The sequence below is a fragment of the Stegostoma tigrinum genome, chromosome 13, assembly GCF_030684315.1.
Source record: "Stegostoma tigrinum isolate sSteTig4 chromosome 13, sSteTig4.hap1, whole genome shotgun sequence".
NCBI classification, from domain to species: domain Eukaryota; kingdom Metazoa; phylum Chordata; class Chondrichthyes; order Orectolobiformes; family Stegostomatidae; genus Stegostoma; species Stegostoma tigrinum.
The window spans coordinates 21696253-21720148 of NC_081366.1; the positions used below are offsets into that span (position 1 = coordinate 21696253).

General features: G+C 40.3%; 1 protein-coding gene across 3 annotated transcripts in view; it reads left to right on the forward strand.

Annotated features, from left to right (window-relative positions):
• Positions 1–23896, forward strand: part of LOC125458216 (protein KIBRA-like) — a 116364-nt gene that overhangs the window by 15185 nt on the left and 77283 nt on the right. For 2 of the 3 annotated variants that reach the window (XM_059650602.1, XM_059650604.1), the window contains 3 exons: positions 16802–16911; positions 17133–17336; positions 22109–22197. In XM_059650602.1, coding sequence (XP_059506585.1) covers positions 16802–16911; positions 17133–17336; positions 22109–22197 — 403 coding nt within the window. The remainder of the gene's footprint in view (positions 1–16801; positions 16912–17132; positions 17337–22108; positions 22198–23896) is intronic. The other variant, XM_059650603.1, reaches the window with a different exon arrangement.

Consider the following 23896-nt stretch of genomic DNA (forward strand, 5'->3'; position numbering starts at 1 on the left):
GGCCTATACCCTTCATCAGAGAGGGGGGATGGGGGGAGGGAACTGGAATAAATAGGGAGAGAGGGGGAGGCGGACCGAAGATGGAGAGTAAAGAAGATAGGTGGAGAGAGTGTAGGTGGGGAGGTAGGGAGGGGATAGGTCAGTCCAGGGAAGACGGACAGGTCAAGGAGGTGGGATGAGGTTAGTAGGTAGCGGGGGGTGCGGCTTGGGGTGGGAGGAAGGGATGGGTGAGAGGAAGAACCGGTTACGGAGGCAGAGACAGGTTGGACTGGTTTTGGGATGCAGTGGGTGGGGGGGAAGAGCTGGGCTGGTTGTGTGGTGCAGTGGGGGGAGGGGACGAACTGGGCTGGTTGAGGGATGCAGTAGGGGAAGGGGAGATTTTGAAACTGGTGAAGTCCACATTGATACCATATGGCTGCAGGGTTCCCAGGCGGAATATGAGTTGCTGTTCCTGCAACCTTCGGGTGGCATCATTGTGGCAGTGCAGGAGGCCCATGATGGACATGTCATTTGGAGAATGGGAGGGGGAGTGGAAATGGTTTGCGACTGGGAGGTGCAGTTGTTTTTTGCGAACTGAGCGGAGGTGTTCTGCAAAGCGGTCCCCAAGCCTCCGCTTGGTTTCCCCAATGTCGAGGAAGCCGCACCGGGTACAGTGGATGCAGTATACCACATTGGCAGATGTACAGGTGAACCTCTGCTTGATGTGGAATGTCATCTTGGGGCCTGGGATGGGGGTGAGGGAGGAGGTGTGGGGACAAGTGTAGCATTTCCTGCGGTTGCAGGGGAAGGTGCCGGGTGTGGTGGGGTTGGAGGGCAGTGTGGAGCGAACAAGGGAGTCACGGAGAGAGTGGTCTCTCTGGAAAGCAGACAGGGGAGGGGATGGAAAAATGTCTTGGGTGGTGGGGTCGGATTGTAAATGGCGGAAGTGTCGGAGGATAATGCGTTGTATCCGGAGGTTGGTAGGGTGGTGTGTGAGAACGAGGGGGATCCTCTTGGGGCGGTTGTGGCAGGGGCGGGGTGTGAGGGATGTGTCGCGGGAAATGCGGGAGACGCGGTCAAGGGCGTTCTCGATCACCGTGGGGGGAAAGTTGCGGCCCTTGAAGAACTTGGACATCTGGGATGTGCGGGAGTGGAATAGCTTGTCGTGGGAGCAGATGCGGCGGAGGCGGAGGAATTGGGAATAGGGGATGGAATTTTTGCAGGAGGGTGGGTGGGAGGAGGTGTATTCTAGGTAGCTGTGGGAGTCGGTGGGCTTGCAGCCATATGGTATCAATGTGGACTTCACCAGTTTCAAAATCTCCCCTTCCCCTACTGCATCCCTCAACCAGCCCAGTTCGTCCCCTCCCCCCACTGCACCACACAACCAGCCCAGCTCTTCCCCCCCACCCACTGTACCCCAAAACCAGTCCAACCTGTCTCTGCCTCCGTAACCGGTTCTTCCTCTCACCCATCCCTTCCTCCCACCCCAAGCCGCACCCCCCGCTACCTACTAACCTCATCCCACCTCCTTGACCTGTCCGTCTTCCCTGGACTGACCTATCCCCTCCCTACCTCCCCACCTACACTCTCTCCACCTATCTTCTTTACTCTCCATCTTCGGTCCGCCTCCCCCTCTCTCCCTATTTATTCCAGTTCCCTCCCCCCATCCCCCTCTCTGATGAAGGGTCTAGGCCCGAAACGTCAGCTTTTGTGCTCCTGAGATGCTGCTTGGCCTGCTGTGTTCATCCAGCCTCACATTTTATTATCTGACAAATACTGTGTTGCTTTTAATAGAGTGCCAAAAGTTGAATTTTCAGAGCAGAATGTTAGTTAACACTTCAGCAATTGCATGTTATCTTAGATTATGTATTGTAGTTTAAAAGTTATATGCTTTAGTTATAATGCTCTGAATTGAGTTTTTCTTTTAAATAAAAGTACACTTTTCAAATGAGAAATAATTTGGATATCTATTTGCACAAATACATTTTATAAACAATGCCAAGAAGATTTTAATTTGTGGATTTTAAAACATCTGAAATAGGAATCAGATTTTATTAAAAGAGATTATTTTGGATAATATACCCGATACAAAGATATGATGCAATTCTTAGAAAGGTACTTCTTCCAGATTCTTAGGTAATTTTCCGTCAGGATTACACTTTCTTCTTCCCACTGCGGGTAACCCTTCTGTTAGCGATATTTGTTTTTATCTTTCTGTTTCTTTGTGACTATAGGCATCTAGAACTGGTGGTCTCCGAAAGGACGCCAAGATGACAGCATAATGTTTTGAAAGTCTTAGGTCAGGCATCTGAAAATATTGGCTGAGACTCTAGGCATCTGAAATTCTAGTGTCATAAGCCGTAAAGTAATAATGGCCATGGAGGTTTGACCAAGTTATTACAGCTGTACTCTTCCTTGAACAACAGCACCCCCCCACGCCGCCACCCACTCATCTCCCACAGCTTTCACTGAGGGAATGCAACAATCTTCAATCCTCAAAATTAGGTCACAGCGGGAAAAAGTTTAGAAAGCACTACTGTAACTGAACTGCAAGGCCTGTTAAATGCTTTCTGGTTTAGGCTAGAAAGCAATGAAAATATACTCTGATGCAGTTGGAAATATCAGAATAGTTATTCAGTGCTCGTTGTTTGGATAAGGAGATTATAAGGAAAATTCTGAATTGTCATTGTGCTTTTGACTTGAGAAACTATTGGTTTTGTTGAAATGACTGAAAGTATATAAAGTGTATACTTTACATGTTAAGTTACCATTGAATTAGTGTTGTTTTGGGAATGATACAGTCAGATAAATGATCTGTGATGTCAAATTGCATAACATGTGGGGACACCTGATTTTCAAAAACAAACGTTACCAGAGATCTGAAGTGTGACCTTTGGCCAATATTACTTTCTTTCTTGTGGACATCAAGAATAATAGCATGGCCTTGTCATCACTCTGTGAGGTGAAGTCTTTGAACGCTGATCAAAGATTCAATATAAGACTTTATTTGTGATATATTATTGTAATTAACAGATATGATCCTAATATTTTTAAAATATTTCATGGACTCATATAAATATATCTTGAACTTTATAAATAACACTTTGCTGTTATATTCGCTTCTTTTTAGCAACAGTACTGCATCTGCACGGAACAGGGAGTGTGGATGGAGTCATTCAGTCTAGCAAACCTTAAGGGAGAGTAGTGTGGCCTATTTTGTAAGTTCGATAAAACTATTGCACATTTGAACTCCGGGAGCACCCTTGACCTTGTGAGGAGCAGCAGAAGGGCCCCGATCTGAAACATAAGCTTCCCTGCTCCACTGACGCTGCCTGGCCTGCTGTGTTCCTCCAGTTCCACACTGTTACGTCTCCTTCTTTGCAATTCTCACAAAGTGTGTGAGCTGAGCACCTACTGAAAGTCATTGGTAACACTCATGGAGGATTCACTGTTATCTGCCACAGAAAACACAATCCTGCCAGCTACAGTTGTTCCATGAAGGTACTCCATTGCCAGTAGCTTGTTTGCACAAAATACCTTTGGAATTAGAACACTATTTGGGACACCATTTGACTTGTGCTTTTTTTGTAAGCTAATCATTACTTGACCAAAATAATTTAAAGATAACATTCTGCACCAATTTCATTTTTCAAAATTTCTCCTCAGACGTGTGTATACGTAAGTTAGCTTTTTTTTTGAAAGGAAATGAGTATTGTGCATATGTGTTTATATAAATATTAATTATCTTTGCATCTTATTTGAATGTTTGTTTTTGGCAATAAACCAGCTGTTTGTTGTTGACCAAGGCTGACTGACTTGTTCTTAAATCTGAATTTGACACAGCATGAGACCTATACAATTGGCTAATTTAGGTAAATTTAAAATTCATTATGACCAGAGGAGCAATGGAACTAGAAAGGAAACAGAGCACACCACCAACTTCAAATGTAGCAGACTGTAGATGTACTGATCTGTTGATTGAGTAGAAAAGAGAAAGTTTTAGTAGAATTCTCCCTTCAGTTTAGGCCAGTACAAAATAGATGTGAAAAGTGAACAAAAACCAGATCTCATTGCAGTTGTAATGATGGGAGGAGATGCAAGTTGGAGTCATTTAAGAATTTACAAATGATAAGTATTTTCGTACAGGAAGTAAAGCTGCCAGTGGACAAAGAACTTCAGTGTTCAGCAGGTTTGTCGAGGAAATAATTGCGGCACTTTGGAACAGCATTGAGGTGTTCAGTTACTTCTTGACAATGCTGTACAGTTCAATTCTGAGTTTTAGCCAGTTGCTTCACATTCATTAAGCTGTCTTAATATTTTAATTTTATGTTTGGAGGAGAATGTGTGAGGCCTGTATGTGCCTAAAAATATAATTTCCTGATGCAACATCATTTGGCTGCCGATGCTCCCTCTAGAATTTAGTGAACTACACAGTTGACTACTACTGATTTTGTCGCTGTGAAAGTAATTTTGCTGAAGAGATTTCAGATTTTAATACCATGAAATGAAGTATATCTGATCTGTCTTAAGAGGGCCATGTGAAATTTATTGACTGTATAATGCAGTTCCAGTCACCTCTGAGAATCCTATTAATCACACTTTTTTGAGATTGTTCTGTGTATGTGTGATAGGATAAGCAATCACTTAACCTCCAGGGCTAACAACTCCATTACTATTCATTAAAGTAGATCATTAAGATGCACTTGTATCCATTACAATTAATTTTGAACAGCATGATACTAACATTGAAATGTTAAAATACAAAATGTTTCAAAGCTGTGCCATGGATTCAATTTTTTAATGTTTTTGAGAATGATACTAATATATTCACGTGTGTGTTCATTTTTATTGTGCTGTGCAAGTTTCTTGTCCTAAATCCATCCTATGAAAAACTAAACCACGTGCACACAAGTTGAATGATAATGGAGAAGACAGTGATATACTTAACATTAATTGCTATTTTTTCTATTTCATCTTTCCTTTTGTTCAGTGATGCCAAAACTCAAGACTGTTGTAATTTAAGCAGCTAGTAGCCAAGAAGATGAAGCGTTAACTAGACTTGAAACATTAGCTTGTTTTCTCTCCGTGGATGCTGCTTGACCCACTGTAATCTCTAACATTTTTTGTATTCAGTTTAGTTTATACAGCTTTGAAGTATATTAGTCAGATTTGACTTTAATTCTACTGAGGGTTCGCACTTCATAATCTCAGCTGTTCATTTTATCCTTTAATTTGCTGTGCACATTAGAAGTACTTATGCGCTGATCATGCAAAAAGTTGAAATTTTGTGCACAGTGGTGCTATTGATGTGAACAAGAATATTTTGCTCATTTTTCTGAAATTGTTTCAGGCAGTTAATGAGTCTTACATATTGACCTAGTGATGACCATTATTTTAAATTTCTGTACTATTTAATAGGATACTTGGAAAATTTACTGAAGACTTACTTAATTTGCACATTATGCTAGTTTCTCTCTTATTTGAAGCTGTAATTGAAGCACTAGGATGATTAGTAATCATAAAAGGCAGAGCCAAGTGGAAGCTTTCTAAATTACATTTTCAGAAACTTCAAGTGAAAATACCTCCATACATGTACAGTAAAGGCTTTGTTTCCAAGCACTGGATGGAGCAAAGATATATGGATGAAAGGAGAATATGGCCTGGAACATGAGGGACCAATCATTAGAACATAGACAACTGGCAGAGTGTTAGTACAATGAACATGTTGACTACATTCACTGGAGAACAGCAGATGTATAGATTTTGCATTGTCAAGTAACTGTTCTCAGATTTGTGTCAGCTCCTGCAGCAAGAGTTTTGCAGTAAAAGAACAGCATCAAGCTGACACTAATCAGTGAAAGAGCAAATGCCAACTATACTAAATCTGTACACGGCACTACTATTCTATATTTCTCTTTCTTTCTAAATCACTGACTCCTTGTTCACTCCACTTGATACAGAATACTGAGCCATATGTGATCATTGGAGATCTCGTGTCATGTTTGATAACATCCCTTCTCTGGGTCAGAAGCTGTGCGTTTCAGACCCATGTTAGGATTTGTGGCATGGCAGGTATGTTTATAATGTGATCAAACAGATTGACTGTCAATCTGTAAATCTTTCCAATACACCTGATGGTAGGCTGGAAGAGTGGAGTTTCTTGGATAGCCATCCTGCAAAAGATGATGGCAAAGCACTGCATTTACAAATTTTTGACCAATTGTTATTACAAACTACAAGTAATTTTGTCCTAAACTATGGCCTCTAGAAGTTTCCTTATCAATGACATTAAGTTCACTGACTCCTACAAACATGGATTAATGGAATGGATGATCATGACTTAATTTTTGGAAATGTGATGATCTTGTGTTAGTGTTACATTAGCCTTTCTGTAGAAAAGTTGAAGATCAAGGATAAACAAAAGGATATTGCAGAATTGTGGCCCAGCGATTACTTATGAAATGTTTCCTTTTAGTTAACCCCTGAGCTGCTCATACATTTTAAGAAGAACTTCCCTTCTTGGCCTTCCTAAATTTTTGGTAACTATGTAGACCATTAGAAATTGTTCCTCACCAGTCCAGAGTTAACGGGAGGCAATGGCCTAGTGGTATTGTTGCTGGAGTGTCAATCGAGAGATCCTGGATAACATTCTGGGGACGTGGGTTTGAATCCCACCATGGCAGATGGTGGAATTTGAATTCAATGAATATCTGGAATTAAGCATCTAACGATGACTGTGAATCCATTGCCAATTGTTGGAAAAACCCATCTCGTTCACTAATGATCTTCAGGGAAGGAAACTGCTATCCTTACCTGTTCTGACCTATATGTGACTCCCGACCCACAGCAATGTGGTTGACCCATAACCGCCCTCTGGGTAATTAGGGCTGGGCAATAAATGCTGTCTAGCCACCAATGCCCTCATCCCATGAATGTTTAAAAAAATGCCCTGGACCCCGGCACAGGGCAGGCAACAAGCTTCAGGACTGTTTGTGGGGTACATGCTTCAGAATGGACAACCTCACTTTCAAGCATAATGTCAAATTTTATCATCTTGTAGTCACTCTAGCCTGAAAGTTTTTTTTTTAACAGCAAGATTGTTAATTAGTCTTTTTTTTTGTAACATTAGATATAAAATATCATGTCCTGCTCCTCAGCATACTGCTCCTGAAAGTGTCCATAGCACGCTTTAGAAAGTTATCCCTAAAGCATTCCAGAAACTCATTCCCACAGCTCAGTTCATTTACCCAGTCTCCTCTTTGGAAGCATACTTGATTCTTGGCTTTGTTTCTCCCACTTCTTCATCCCCCTAGCATATTTTCAACTTGCTGTTAGCAATCTTATTTCCTTCCAGTTTGGATTACCCCTCATGATCCCATTCCCAGACAAATCTCCTTGTTTAGGTGTAATTCATCCAATTTGTACAGATCCCATCTGCCCCAGTACAAGTCCCAGTTCTTCAGAAATCTGATGCCCACCCTCCTACACTAGTTCTCCAGCCACATGTTCAGCCAATCAGTCCACTTGTTCTTGGGGTGTTTTGCATGTAATCCTGTCTTGGTGTAATCCCAAGAATACTGCTGTTGAGGGTCTGCTTTTTAATTTCTTTTCTAATACCTGAAATCTTCTTTCAGGACCTCATCCTCTGTCTTACTTACATTGTTGGTAACAATGTGGATCAAAACTTCTGGCTGATTTCCCTTTCCCCTAGAAGGTGGGTAGCAGGGTGGCTCAGTGGTTAGCACTGCAGGCTCACAGCACCAGGGACCTGTGTGCAATTCCACCCTCACGTGACTGTATGTGTAGAGCTTGCACGTTCTCCCCATGTCTATGTGGATTTACACCCACAATCCAAATATGTGCAAGTTAGGTGGATTGGCTGTGCTAAGGTGCCCACAGCGTTCAGGGATGTATACGTTAGGTGAGTTAGTCATGAGAAATTCAGGATCCCGCCGCTCAGTGCTAGGGACTGTTTGATTCCGCCCCGGGTGACTGTCTGTGTGAATCTTGCACATTCTCCCTGTGGCTGTGTGGATTTCCTCCAGGTGCTCTGATTTCCTCCTACAGTCCAAAGATGTGCAGGTTAGGTACAATGGCTGTGCTAAATTGTCCGTAGTTTTCAGGGATGTGTAGATGAGATGTGTTAGCCGTGGAAGATGCTGGGTTAGAGGTAAAGGGTAGGGGGATGAGTCTGAGTGAAATGCGCTTTGCAGGGTTGATGTGGACCTGTTGGGCCAAAGGGCTTATTTAGTGATTCTATAACTACAGGGATAGTGTAGGGGGTACGTCTGGATAGGATACCCTTCGGAAGGTCAGTATGAACTTGATAGGCCATATGACCTGCTTCTGGAGAGGATGTATAATTCAAAGGATTTCCTGCAGTGCATGGCATCCTTGACACAAGGATCAGGGAGGCAGCACACCATCCTGGAGACACCTTTACTGCCACAGAAATGCTTGTCTGTTTCTCAGGCTCTGGAATTCCCTAAAGCAAATGCTGTTTCACTATTCTCCTTCCATGTGCAGCTGAGTTCCCCACAGTGCCATGGGCTTGGCTCTGGCTCCATTCTCAGTAGGAACCAATGGAATGGAATACAGATTACCAAGCACGAAAGATTTAGGGGACTCTCCTGCACTGTCTGCCTAATTTTCTCAAACTGCCTCGTAGCCCCAAATACTTTTCTGCTTGTATGCTTTTCCTTTATGGTTTGACCACCTCCCTATAACATGCTACCCGTGTTGCCTTCTGCCTCACACATGCACAACAGTGACACTAGCCACTGCTCAAGATCCAAGACTTGGAATTATCATTCAAAATGAGCTAGGAACAAATTGTAACTTATGATCCTGGACAAGACTGCCAGTTTTTTTTATGATCTGGTAATGGACTAGTAACATAGCTTAAAATTTAAAGCAGACAAAATTTCAAATCCTAGATATTTGGAATAAAATCACAAGATTCCACGGTTTTAGAGTGAAACAAATCAACTTTGATTTCTGACTTCGTGCAGGAGCAATTTTAAAATGTGAATTAAGTAAGCAAACTGTAGTCAAACATACTGCACTGCATATTGACAGTCAGATGTGACCAAGATTCATCTCTCAAATTTGTCAGCAACCCACACAATTGTAACTAATCGCCCACTCTCAAAATCTCATTAACACTGTCTTCCTTATTTCACTTCTTTACGAACTGAAGATCCAGTCTGTGAATTTCTCTCAGAAGCTGTTCTGACTTAGACAAGCTCATCTTCCACTGCTTCAGTCTCTTCACCCAAGACTGCATTCCCATGGAGTCTTGAGGCTGTACACTACCACTGATTCCGGGAATCGTCCCAGATCTTTAGCTGCTTTTAACAGAATACTACTTTTTTAAAAACAGTTATCGTTGTTCCAAAATGCAGTTGCAGAGTCAACACTTTACATTTCCTCAGATCATGAAAATGTCTTCTGAACCTTAACTGCACGAAATGCTTCCTCGGGCTTTTCTTATGCCTTGCTCCTGACCGTTGGCTGCACCTGGCATTTTCCAGGCCTTTCCTGAGCCCTGACCGTCCAGAGGTGCTGATAATACCTGCCATCAATATGGGGATTCTGCAAGTAATCTCTTTCCCAATGGCCTTTGTCTTTCTGTCGCATGGGACTCTCCTTTTTATATGCTATAGCAAGTCCTGTGGCCTTGGTTTACTTCTGATCATACAGGCATGCACATTTCCATTTAAATGACCAGCTCCTTCAGCTGCGAAAGGAAGCTCAAATGGAACGAATCTCTGAATCTTTCTTCTAGAAATTGCATAAACTTGTATGGTTCATCATCAAATTGCTTGGATTCACACAGTGGTATTTATAACCTTTCACATTACATGGAAAGTTTTATTTCTGTACCAGTTTTATATGAGGGAATCAAGTTTATTTATCTTAGTATCATAAACTAGTGAAATGCTACTTACTTTCAAGAAACCAATAAAAAAATTCTCTGCTTCTGAGACAAAATACTTTGATCAAATGTTTTTAATGATGGTACATGCTCATGACCCATAACAATAATCCATGACCTGACACGGGATATTTCCTAGTCTCCATATGGTGTCTAAGCTGTTTTTTATACACTTAACTTGATAAGGTTTTTTTTAGAAAAGGTCCTTTCATGCTAGTTTCTTCATGTCTGAAGCTCAGAATTTACAATCTGCTAAGATCCATCATCAACAGTACATTATCTCAGAACATGCCTGTTTTTACGACATTTAACACATGATCTTAAATGGGAATGCAAGATTAAACGCAGTGTACCTAAATGGTAGATTGAAACATTAGGTTTTGATATGTAGACAAGTCATCATTGTTTTTAATATGGTCAGTAGGCTGGGTGACATGAGCAAGCCTCTTTAATTTAGCTTTACACACCATTTATTTACTGTATTTGTTTGTCAGATGTTGTCTGCTGTCCTGGTCTTGACCGCCCTTAATAACTACCTTTTATAACAATGTTGATTTTTCTCAATGCAAAAAAGTACAAACACAGCTTTTTTTTCTGTTCTGAATTGGGGTAGAGTTAAAATGTAACAGTAAAACACAATGATGCTGGCATCTTTGTACTGGTAGTTGCCTCAGTTCCTAACTCTGGTGGGTTTTCTGAGGGCAGGGAAAGAGCAGTGTGAGGTCGGGAAAATAAAAGCAACCTCATTAATTGGATATATTGAGGTCATTAGAAATTTTGCCTTTTATGCATTTTGAAGTTTCCATTTGGGTGGGTGGCTGTTAATAATCTCCATCACAGATCATGATTGACAGGTTGATCTTACCAGAAGCCGTATAGCAATAGAAGAGTACATACTTGTAACAAGTTTTGACAGCTTGTTGCATTACGTTTCAGTTTGGTCCAGATGGTCTATGATTGCAAGGTTAAGTAAGTTTATGTCATGCCAATGCAAACAAAAAATGTGAGAAGTATATTTTGAGCTGAGTGTGAAGTCAGTATATTACAATATTGGAAACATAAGCATAGAAACATAGTTCGTGCAGACTCCCTGAAAGAGCAGCTTAGCTAGATCTGCTCCTTTGCCCATTTTCTGTAGACCTGCAGTATTATTTTCCATTCTACCCAAAACGTCGGCTTTCCTGCTCCTCTGCTGCCTGACCTGCAGTGTTCCTCCAGCTTCACACTGTATCGACAACCACAGTCATTTTTCTTTGTGTGAAGATTCCCCATTGATTCAAGTTTTCCTTGGTGTCACACTTAGTCAAATGTGGCCTCGATGTCAAAGGCAATCATCCTCACTTCCCCTCTAGCTCAGACTGAAGGTATCATTTTAAATTTATTTGAGCTGTGAAATTAAATAACTCGAGCAATTGTTCATTGTTCTGCCTGAAGTGCCTCTTTGTATGTTGGAGGTGGTTATATTAATTCTGTCTCCTTTGAAACTGTGGGGGTCAACCTCACTACCACACTGCACTTTGGGGTTCAGATAGCCCATTTCCATGGCAAAACTGGAATTATGTACATTATTCCCAGTGCAATTTGATCATTTCCCTTCAATTTGATGTGTGAGCACTGCTTTGTTCACTGATACCTCACACTTTTTAACATTGAGCAATACATTGAGTAGTCTGTTTATGACTGAGCAGAGAAATCAGATGCATTGATTGTAGTCTTCCAAAATCCCCTAGACTCTGAAAGGTCCCTTTGGAAGAATGCTAGAATCCATTATTTGGAAATAGTAATTGGATATTTAGCATATTTAAATTCAATTAAGCAGTTAGTATGGCTCTGTGAAATGGAAGATGTATTTAAGATGTATTTAAAGGCATAACAATCAACATAGATAAAGGGGGGGACCACATCATGTATTTGAATTTCATTACGCAGCCATTTTACAAAGATAAGACCTTATGGTGTTTGGTGTAATGTTAGCATGGGTGGAAGATTGACTAATGAACAGGAATCAAACTCTTGTCATTTTCAGATTGGCAAACCGTACCTAGTGGTGTGCCATAGGGACCAATGCAGGGACCTCAACTATTTACAGTCTAAATTAATTACTTAGATGAAGGGACTGTATCGTCTGTTAACAAACATGGCTACAATACAAAGTTAGAAAGGGAAACAAATTGTGTAGAGGAACAATATACAAAGTGGTTTAGATAGATTCTCTGAGTCAGCAAAATTTGATAGCTGGAATACAGTTGAGGGAAAATGCGAAGTTGTCTGCATCAGCCAGAAGTACAGGAAAGTTGGGATAATTTAAATAGTGTGATGCTACTGTACCTTTACGAGATGTGTCCTGTCTTTTTCTCTTTCAGAGGGGTGTTGTCGTTATGGTGCTGAAATGTCTCCTTCAGACGGGCAGTTGGTAAACAGTATTTGCCTTTTCCTCGGGGATTTATTTTAAAATGAGACAAAAGGATCATGAATGAGCAGGGTCTGGACTCACAGATACCCAGGAAGGCTTTTAGTTTTGCTTTCAGTCAATTGAGAAGGTTTCTGCTTGCTGTTAAAGCCAAAAGGCCTGAATTCTCTGCTGCCAGAGTCTTAAACAGTGAGGCCTCCCCTTAAAAATCAATAGGAACAGATTGTTTCTTCTGGACTGGAGACAGACAGCATATGAGAACTGTTTTGCTGGATTTCATTTTTACCAAAGCGTGTGTTTATGAAATGTTGCCGATATTGGAACAGTTGATGATTAGTGGTCACCTTTTGCATTTTAACTATGTTGTAAGAATAAAATCTGTTTTGATTACAGATTAATGGTGGACTAATCAAATTGTATCTGGACCACAGCACCTTGCACTTAGCGTCTTTTAAAAAAATTACAAAAGTTTGGGTCTAGGCTCTCTCCGTAATATACTTTGGCGGTTTGGTCTGGTCCATAACAATGAAGAGCGATTGCACTTGATTCAGTGCAGAGGAAATCTGTATTCTCGTGTGGGAATCACAAACAGTGTGCAGGTACTGCAACTAATTAGGAAGGCAAATGGATGGAGGCCTTTATTGTGAGGCGAATAGAATTTTAATGATATCAGCTGTTGCTACAAGTGTTTGGGGAGTTGGTTAAGATCACATCTATAGTTCTGTTTACATTTTTAGTTCTCTTTATTAAATGAGGAAATTTTATTTGAAGGCAGTTCAGAAAGGCTCATTGTCTTGATTCTAAGATGAAGGTAGTGTCATTTGAGGAAAGCTTGAGCCTGTTTTCATTGGACTTGAGTAAAAAGAGAGGTGATCTTACTTAGGCATATAAAATTCTCAGGAGCTTCATAGGCTAGACGTTGGGGAGGATGTTTCCTGTCATGTAGGAATCTAAAATGTGACAATTCAGTTTCAGAATAAGGAGTTGCTCTTTTAAGACTGAGATGATGAGGAAATTGTCCTCTCTGAGGGTTGTTAATCTGTATGCATTTATTGCTGAGATAGATGGATGTTTGATCTACAAGGGAATGAAGTATTATGGGACGTGGCAGTGAAGTGGAATTAAAGCAACAGTCAGATCATCCAGGACTTTATTAAATTGGGTGAGCAGTCACAAGGAGCCAAATGACCTATTTTATTTTTAATTATGTTCTTATGCAATTTTCCTTTAATATCTTCTGTTGTGCAGCTGTGGTTTCTCTTATTGAGTATCTACATCTGACCATAACCAGAGTATCTGGTGATGCCAATGCTTCCTGTCCCCATTTGTCTACTTGAGAATACCTACAAAGATCAAACACTGATTGTCCCAGTAACATAAACAAAATAGCACAGAAAGCATTTTGTATTAAGCCCTCAACTCATAGTATTCTATGATGTGTTACTTAGTGACATCATCCTCAGGTAATCTGTCATTGACTTGTTGATACTGTCTAGCTGTCTCTACTCTACTCTTCCACAGTCTCTTTCTTGTTACACCATATGGATCACCCCAATTTCCTCCAGTTAATTATTAGGAAGACTGATCTTTGGTCTCCCACTTTATCCTCATTTGCTTTCCATTTCCTTTCTGCTCAGCATTAACTGTTTTCCTTCCATAATGCACAGTGTATTGAAATGATTTTATGTAGTAATGTGCGCTAAAGCAAAGTAGTTGTTCGTTTAGTCATAGTAATGCAATTTAGTCATGAAGCCCTTATAAATGAAAGATTTCATCACTTCTGCCCCCTGTAAACCATTTGCAATGTGGCCACCTTTAAATTCGTAATCCCTTGTCTGTTAATTCAAATAATCTAGAAAATCATATTTGTTTTGAGCACAGAGTGTCTTCTGTGCTTTATACTGCTTCATTCAAATTGCTGGAAAGTGAAAAATGACATATTAAAGTATGTTTGTCCTAATCTGTTTTACTCAAGCACTTCACGTTAAATTGCATGAATGTTGTGCTATTTTTTTCAGAAGAAAGTATTTCTCTTATTCATTTTACGCTATTTTAGATACAAACTGCATTCTGATTTATTGTTCTGTGATTGAATGTGAGTCACACTCCATTTCGATTCTAAATTAAACACATGTCTACTTGAAGTTAAATGGTGATGGCGATGTATTATTAAGACAAGACATCCGAATATTTCTGTGTTGACATGTCTCCATATCTGTCTTTCCCTACATGCCACCTCTGAGGATTATTAGGACGAAACTCTGTGCTTGTACAGATTGAAGTTGGAGTGCACTTTTTAATTGTTTTATGGCGTTATAATGGTGTATCTTTTGCTTTAAGTGCTCTTTAAAACTTGATATTTATTTTCTGTGTACTCTAGACAAATAAAAGTTATTTCTTAATTAATCATTTCTTTACTATAAACTCTTTTTGAAATCATTTTGCAGTTACTTAGAGGACAATGCACACATCAGTAACACTCCCTAGTTTAATGAAACTATTTTCAGTAAAAAGCACAACTTTTCTGAACTCTTTCCACTTACTATGTTCTACTGTAATAAGGTTGATAGGCATCTCTGCACCTCGGCTGCCTCTAGCAATGTAAAGCTGTTGAATTGTGCCTTTTAAGAAATAATACATATCTACAATAACAAAAAAAAATGAAAATGATGCAGGGACATTTATAAACCTGATAAATGCTCGACTGGAGACTTAGCGCTATAAATGCTTAACACAGCATCCAATATTAGTTAGTGCAATGCCTAAAAATGTTTTTCTACAGTTGTGCCAAGCAACTGTTGTAAAATGAAGACTTTTGTTAATAGAAATAGCATTTAAATTGCATAATTACCTTTTCTTGGTATGTATCTGTCTTTGCTGTCTTAAAACGAATGTTTACTGGTCTGTTCATGCTTCTATCGAGGCTAGTTGTAAGAGTAGTAGCAATGAGCTGCCTGCCTAAAGTTTAGTTAAGTATGTATACATTTGATGTGAGTGAGGGGTAAACTTAAGAATCCCAATGTGTTTATTGAGACTAAAAATATGAGATTAATATAAGCAGTGGCAATATGTTAATTTGTTAATCCAACACCCAAGTCAGATACATCCCCAGTATTCCAGGGCATTCTGATGGTCAACCACCAGCTGGCTCATTAAGGAAGCTTGTAATTGATAGTTAGGTTTCTTATCCAGTTGGCTCCAATTAACCTTGAAGGCCATATTTCATCACATTTTATATCAACAAGGAGTAGAGAACTCTGGAAAATCTCTTTGGTTTTAGCTGATTAAATCTTACATTGAATTGCTTCCGCTTAGTTTGACTTTTGATAACACGTATTCAAGCTCTCTAGACTTAAACAAATGACGTGTGTGCCTTGGAACAAATAACCACTTTATCTTCAGGCAAACAGAAACGCTACATTAAGTTACAACAGAAAATGCTGGTCAACAGGTAATATCTTGTGAAGAGAGAGAAGTGGAAAAGAGAAGACCTTTCCTCAGAACTGAGAAAAGCTAGAGCTGTAATAGCTTTCTAAGCTACAAGGGCAGGCCAGAAACTGGGAATTCTGTGGTAGGTAACTCACTACCTCACTGTCCAAAGCCAGTCCACCATCTACAAAACACAAGCCAGGAGTGATAGAATATTCTCCACTTGCCTGGATGTGTCAGAGCTACGTAACCGTTGCTTCACTGTTACTGGTTTAAAGTCATGGAACTTCATTCTTCACTGGATTGTGGCAGTCCATGGACTGTAATGGTTCAGAAAGGTGGCTCACTACCACCTTCTCGAGGGCAGCTAGGAAAGGGCAATAAATGCTGACATAGCCAGTGATGCCAGTCCTGTGAACATATTTTTTAAAAGGCCACCAAGAATGTTCTGCAGCCATTAAAACCAAATGCCATGGAGCTTTGAATGAGCCATTGGTTCAAATATTCCTGTCCTTGAGTTTTCTGTCTGCATCCGATATTTGCTTGCTTTCAGTGGAGACCAAATCTCCTTCAGTTGGCTGCACCATGTACACTGACCCTGGGTGGATGCCTGTCAGGACTTGGGCTTGATATCAAACTCCTGAGCAAAGCACTTTGTAGCACTTGTGGCCTTGTTGCACTTTTAGGACATTGCTGTTTGATTTTCAGTTTGATTGGGAGACTTACTCCTTTTGTTCCAGATTGATGTCGAAAACTATTGAGGCTGTCCTTGTCTTGGTAATTCTTACAAGTCATCATTGACACAGAGCCTCTTAGAATTCTGGCCTAAGAACAGCCATCAAATTATGGGGCTCCAATGTGAGATTGTAACATTATATGCATATAAATATTATTGTTCTTCAAGTAGTCCTTAGCTTTTTTGGATAACTTAGACCGTTTGATAAATTGGACAAAAATTGTTTTTGCAAGAGGTTGCCCTGAAACTGGTATTAACTAACTGTTGGTAACTAGGAAGCTGATTTTTTTTTCCCCCCTCTGTTTTATAGATGGACCAAACCCCTCTCCTTTGGCGATTGTGTAGGAGATGAGTTGCCTTTGGGTTGGGAAGAAGCTTTTGATGCACAAGTTGGAATCTATTACATTGATCACAATACACGTAAGCATTTCAGTTACTTAATTATGTTGCTTCATGTCTGAGTTTTGAATCAATCAAAAATTGCAAACTAAAGTCAAATTTGTAACTTATTTCAGCAAATTACATCACCAGGCTGTGGCATAATAAAGCCGCTGCACCATTGAAAAGTTTTGAGCAGATTGTCTTCATTTTTGTTTTTAAAAATGGATGTAAATGCAATTTTGTTGATTACTGTATTTTAGAGACAACACAGGTAGAAGATCCTCGGGCTCAGTGGCGTAGAGAACAGGAGCGCATGTTGAAAGACTATCTGATCGTAGCACAAGATGCACTAACTGCCCAGAAGGAAATTTACCAAGTAAAACAACAGAGATTAGAACTGGCCCAACATGAATACAGGCAGCTAAACGATGTCTGGAAGGATAAGTCTAGTTCACAGACCAGCTGTGAGTACTGATAAACTATTGTCTTCTGCTAAGAGAAGCATTTGTTGATTTTTAATTCTAGTATTGCACCATAGAGAATTTCATTCACTTATCCAAAATACAGTATATATGATAAAGTTTAAGGTATGGAAGTCCTCTGCTCTGAAACTCAGAATTTTCATGGAATTGACCTGCTGTCATTGGTGTGTCTAGCAGCCAGTTGGTAACTTAATCATTGTAGCAGTGGGTTTTGCCTTGGTTGTTTAGCTCCGCCACGGCATTAGCACATGCCTTAAAACTTCACATCTAATCTCAAAATTTGTGTCAGACAACTCACATTTGTCAATGCAAAGCATTCTATTTAGTGGGACATCACAGGGGATCAGTGTGATTGCATTCTACATTGGTTCTGTCATCTCTGAATGAAAATGACAAGATGATTTCTTCTTTCAGGAGGATTGTTTGGAGGCTGAAAAGATTTACAGAGAGGTGCTATTTCTGGTAGAAAGTCTGTAGCCTCGCAGAATAAACAGTTAACAGGTGTGGTTGGAAATTGTGGTTACAGAAGTGTGGTCCCCAAAATCTGGACTCAGTACTGCAACTGATTCAATTGAACCATAATGGCAAGAAACATGAGAGGTATAATACTTCTAAGTATCAACCTCTAACTGGGACTCTAACTCCCCCAGCATTTTCTTAAGCAAAGGTCATCAGAATATCACATTTGTGTGTCTTCATTCATTACTCTTCTGTTTTGAGACATTGCTTCTTGTGACCTGACTGCTATTTCAGGCCAATTTCTCACAATCTTTACAAATGTTGTCTTTCTGTCCTGTCTAACCATTCCATTTCTTACATGCACTCATCTCTTCTTTTTTCTCTCATTTAAAGAAAAGAATGTGTATAATCTTAAACAGGGACAGAGAATTGTTGGATACCCACAACTGTCAGCCAATCAGAAGAAGAGACCTTTGAGATTGACAAGTAGCAAGGTGATGAACTGGTGATGAACAGATTGGGGTGGCGAAGCGGAAAGGTCTTCTGCATATTGGTGACAGATTTAGATATTCCATTGCTATTTGTTCCCCAAATTCATTTATGAAGCTATGAAACCACGAGCACCTGGCATCTTGACTTTGAACCCTTACCTCATGTCAGTTCTAATTCATGCCAAAGATCTGTCGGGGATGATACTGGAGATGGAGCAGAAGAAAACAGATGAACAGGTGAAAAAAAATCATAAAGAAGGCTAATAGAATGTTGGCCTTTATATTCGGAGGACTGGAGTATAGGGACACGTAAGTTATGCTGAAGCTGTACAAAACCCTGTTTAGACCCCACCTGGAGTACTGTGAGCACATCCGGACACCATACCATAGGAAGGCTTGCTGCAATGTTCCAGCGAAGCCCAACACAAACTTGAGGAAAAACATCTAATTTTCCACTTGGGGACTCTGCGGCCTTCTGGACTCAATATGGAGTTCAATAATTTTAGGGCCTAAACTCTTCCCTATCCTATCCCCCTACCCCACACACCAGGCCTTGTTACCGCATAGCCGGCAACTACACAACCCCTGTTGTTAGTCACTAACAGTCCCCATTAACAACTATTCATCTTCCCAGCCTGACCGTAATTTTTTTTTAAGCAACGGTATTAAGGGATATGGGACAAGACAGATACATGGAGTTAGGCCACAGATCTCCCACGATCTCGTAAATTTTCTGGTGGTCACATATTAGTAGATTTCGATGGAGTAGAATCTTCCATTTGATAAATCCTTTAGATAATCAAGCACACATGCTAATAGAAATAGTGTGGCATGTTATTTCTTTTTCTTCCAGTTGAGAACATTTCTGTAATTAGCTGAATCAACTGGGATTCCATTACAATTGTTATTCTGTACCACCAATATCACAGGTTGAATTGAGGGCAGATTGGTTTTCACATGTGCAGTCTGTAGGTCTGCCAGTGCATTAAATGCAGGAACCCTCTGCCCTGACTAGCCTCAGCAGTATTGATATGGATATAAGTGTCAGTACTGGCAAACACAAATTGGTTTCATGGGAGATAGATTTGTGGGCTACAAATTTTAACGTTCTGCAATTGTCACTAGCAGATTCCTGGAAGGAACAAGTTGAAGGAATTCAGACTGCAGTGAGCTTGATGGTCATTGGTATTGCATGATCACCTAGCCGCCTTCGCAAAGGATAAAATGGCCTCCTTCCTAAAGGCTGCAGGTGTCAGCAAAGACCTGCTGTGAAAGAGAAAGTGGTGTACAGTGGTGTACGGCTGCAGATATGGCATTTGCTCTTGTAGCTGTTGCTGCGGATATTGGATTTGCTCCTGTGGTGTTGATCTTGGTAATTCTGTTCATCTTGTTCCTCACATAAGGTCTGTCTAATGGCTGCATTGCTTCAGTGGTTGGTGAAGGCTGACACTAGGGATTTGCAGATAACAGGGATTAAGTTCAAGTTGGACAATATTCAAGATAGATAAGATGACTTCCAAAACATGTAAAGCTATGAAGTCACACTCTTCAAATCCTGTGAGCACAAAGATTTTACAAAGGCAGTGAATCTGCTTTGCTGTTTTAGTCATTTCAGAAGGCTTTCCAGCCTGTCAAGTCCAATTGAGCAATAATTTGAGCAAAAATGCCAGTGAGCAAACTTAGCAAGTAAACCCCACATCGCCTAAAAGAATGAATAAAAGGAAATACTCCCTGTTGAGTTTTAGCTTTATTGGTTCTAGTAAGTTAAATTTGGCTGTGTAAACTTTTAATTATTTCAAGTAACCCGCTATGAGATATGTCAGGGGAGTTGGCACTGGCACCCGGATCTTCTCAACCAGAGATAGATGCCCTACCACTACAATACAAAACTCTTTGGAAACTCATAATTATTTTAACCAGTGTGTTGAGGCATGCTCTGACATATCTCTGGGGCAGGTGAAATTTAAACCAACTGGCCCAGACATAGATAACAAAGGGTGAAGCTGAATGAACACAGCAGGCCAAGCAGCATCTCAGGAGCACAAAAGCTGACGTTTTGGGCCAAGACCCTTCATCAGAGAGGGAGATGGGGAGAGGGTTCTGGAATAAATAGGGTGAGAGGGCGAGGCGGACCGAAGATGGAGAGAAAAGAAGATAGGTGGAGAGGAAAGTATAAGTGGGGAGGTAGGAAGGGGATAGGTCAGTCCAGGGATGACGGACAGGCCAAGGAGATGGGATGAGGATAGTAGGTAGGAAATGGAGGTCCGCCTCACTAACCTGTTCTTCCTCTCACCCATCCCTTCCTCCCACCTCAAGCCGCACTTCCATTTCCTACCTACTAACCTCATCCCACCTCCTTGACCTGTCCATCTTCCCTGGACTGACCTATCCCCTCCCTACCTCCCCATCTATATTCTCCTGTCCACCTATCTCCTTTTCTCTCCATCTTCGGCCCGCCTCCCCCCCTCTCCCTATTTATTCCAGAACCCTCTCCCCATCCCCCTCTCTGATGAAGGGTCTAGGCCCGAAACGTCAGCTTTTGTGCTCCTGAGACGCTGCTTGGCCTGCTGTGTTCATCCAGCTTCACACTTTATTATCTTGGACTCTCCAGCATCTGCAGTTGCCATTATCTCTGGCCCAGACATAGGTTCACTATCACTGTGCAACTGGATCCTCTGGAAACTTTGTATGATATTTTTAATCAAACGTGTTATGGCACACATCTGGGGCAGGAGGTACTTGAGGCTGGACCTTCTGATACAGGCTTAGGGATACTCCCATTGTGCCAGGAATCTTCTGGAAACTCGAACACTGGTAATGCTACTATGGTGGGTTAAAAGCAGAGCTAACTGGGTATTTACATAATTAAATAACGGACCTAACAACTTCATGTGAATTTTCTTCATGCCTTAAAAAGGTAACTGTTGGAAGCGTTTGAGATCGTGTTGGAATTCTAATATGCAAGATTTTCTGGTAGTTTACCATACCTAACTCATGCCTCCTTGGCAGTTAAAATTCTCCCCTCTCTCTTTTTGTAGCCAATGTCTCGATTTCTTTTATTATTTTAATGAATTAGAGTAATAAAGTTGTACAGCGCAGAAACAAACCTTTTGTCCTAAATTAATCTAGTCCCATTTGCCAGTATTTGGTCCATCTCCCATTAAACCCTTCCTATTTATATACCTATTCTGATGCCTTTTAAGTGTTGTAATTTACCACTTCCTCTGGCAGTTCATTCTGTCCATGCACCTCAGCATGAAAAATTTTCCCCTTGGTTACCTTTTAAATCTTTCCCTTTTCACCTTAAACCTATGCCTCTAGTTTTGGACTTATCCTACTCTTGGAAAAGACCTTGGCTATTGATCCTAACCATGCCTGTCATGATTGTATAAACCTCTACAAGGTCACCCCTCTGTGTCTGGCGCTCTGGGGAAAAAAGCCGCAGCCTATTCCGCCTTTCCCTATAGCTCAAACCCTCCAACCCTGGCAATATCCTTATTAAGCTTTTCTGCAGTTCCTTGATTCTACTTAATGAACTTCCACATTGATAATCAATTTACAAATTATTTGGATATTTGATTATGTGGAACAAGTTCTCATTTTTTTAGATAGGGATTCACTGAATTATACCATATTTTAAAACCAAAATTGACAACGTTTTTACTATGTTAAGCTTCCCATAACCATTAGTTTGCACGTGCATTTTCAAATGTATGTATTATTCTATTTATTTATTTGGTTAATGTATGATGCTTCTAAGAGCCAAACTGTGCATGTTTGAATACTTTTTATGGTTGTTTACAGTGTTTTCTGGCTCTTCGTCTAGTGCTAAGTATGACCCTGACATTCTCAAGGCGGAGATTTCAACAACAAAGTCTAGGGTAAGAACACATGTAAGAGTAATTCATAAAATTGTGAGTATCATTTTCTATGAACATCTAAAATGATCATAAAGATCACTTAGAATTTTTGTAGTTTGCAGATCTGAAGTGTTTGTTTATTTTACAATAATTCAAGAAACACCTGGAGGAATATATGAATCGGAAGTGGGTAGAGGGCTATGGATCCTGCAAGTGAAGACAGTTTTTAGAATGGATTGTGGAAATGTGTCGGTTCAGGCTTGGACTTAAAGGTTTAACTGATGAAGCTAACAAGAACTAGAGCTTGAAATCTTTAGGATGTGGACATTGCTGGCAAGGCAGCATTTGTCTCTATCCTTAATTTCTCTTGAACTGACTGGCTTGCCAATTCATTACGGTGGACAATAAAGAGCCAACCAAATTGCAGTTGTCCAGAGGCACATGTAGCTCATTGGTTAGGGTTCGTAGACATTAATCAATCAGATGGATTTTTACAACATTCCATGATAGTCATTGTTAGCATTAGAGACCAACTTTCAAGTCCATTTTTTTTAATTGAATTTAAATTATACCCATGATGGGAGTTGAACCCATGACCCCGAATCAGTAGCTAGACCTTCAGATTATTAGTCCGGTGATATTACTGATATATCACCATCAACTCCCTACTTTATTTATCGTGTAATGTGATATGGCCACCTAAAATAAGAACCAGAATTATAACTTGGGTAGCATGTTGGAAAAAGGAAACAAAAAAATCCACGAACATGATTCTGTGCAAAAGCAATCAGTAAATAGATGGGAAAATTACGGTCTTTTCTCCACAAGTACAAAGTCTTGGCAGACTGGTATAATTTGGAAGGTTGTGCTGTTACCAGTATCACCACTAGGTGGAGCAATGTACATTCATGCATAATCTTGGAATATCGCTTTGGGTTTGATATACAAGTAATAACAATACCTTCCAGAGTAAAATGGAATCAGGTGAGATCTGTTTTGGACCAGATCAAACCCCCTCAGCATATATAAAGAGATAGCCTAGACCCTAATTTTGATACAATTTGAATGGTCAAACTATCAACTTTAAGAGAAACATACTTCATTTTTACACAACAGTTAAAATATAGACAAAATAAAAAGAAAAGAATTGGCTTACCTGTAACTCTAATGAAATGCTTAACAAACTAACATGAATATTAACTCCTACTAAGTAACTGTTCCAATATAGTAACATCCCATACACACCCTTGGCAAAGGCGAATTCAGTAAAATAGATTGTCTCAAATGCAATTCTGGCAGCCGGAAGAGAACTCCAGCCTTTAGCTATAGCAGAGAGAGGAATAAGAACTTTCACATCCAACTTCATGACCCCAGCACCTGCAGAAAGCTAAAACTTAAAAATCCTGGTTTTGTGGGTGTTTGACCCCATCCATTCAGGCTGCTCCTATAGTTCCAATCGTTTCAAAAAAAGACAAAGCCTCACAAGCTGTTTACGTTATTGGCTTTGAGCACCCCCGTTTGCCACATTTGTTTTAAACTTCCTTCATTTTAAAAAAATGGACAAAATACACCTCTTAGAGCTATGCTATCGACACAGATCCCTCAAGAAAAATGTCTGCTCAGTATTAGTCACTTCCACCAAGTATTAATAACACTGGCATCCTAAATGCAGCCCCATCAAATTTCAGAAACAAAAAACATGAATTTGAATTTGATTTATTATTGTCACATG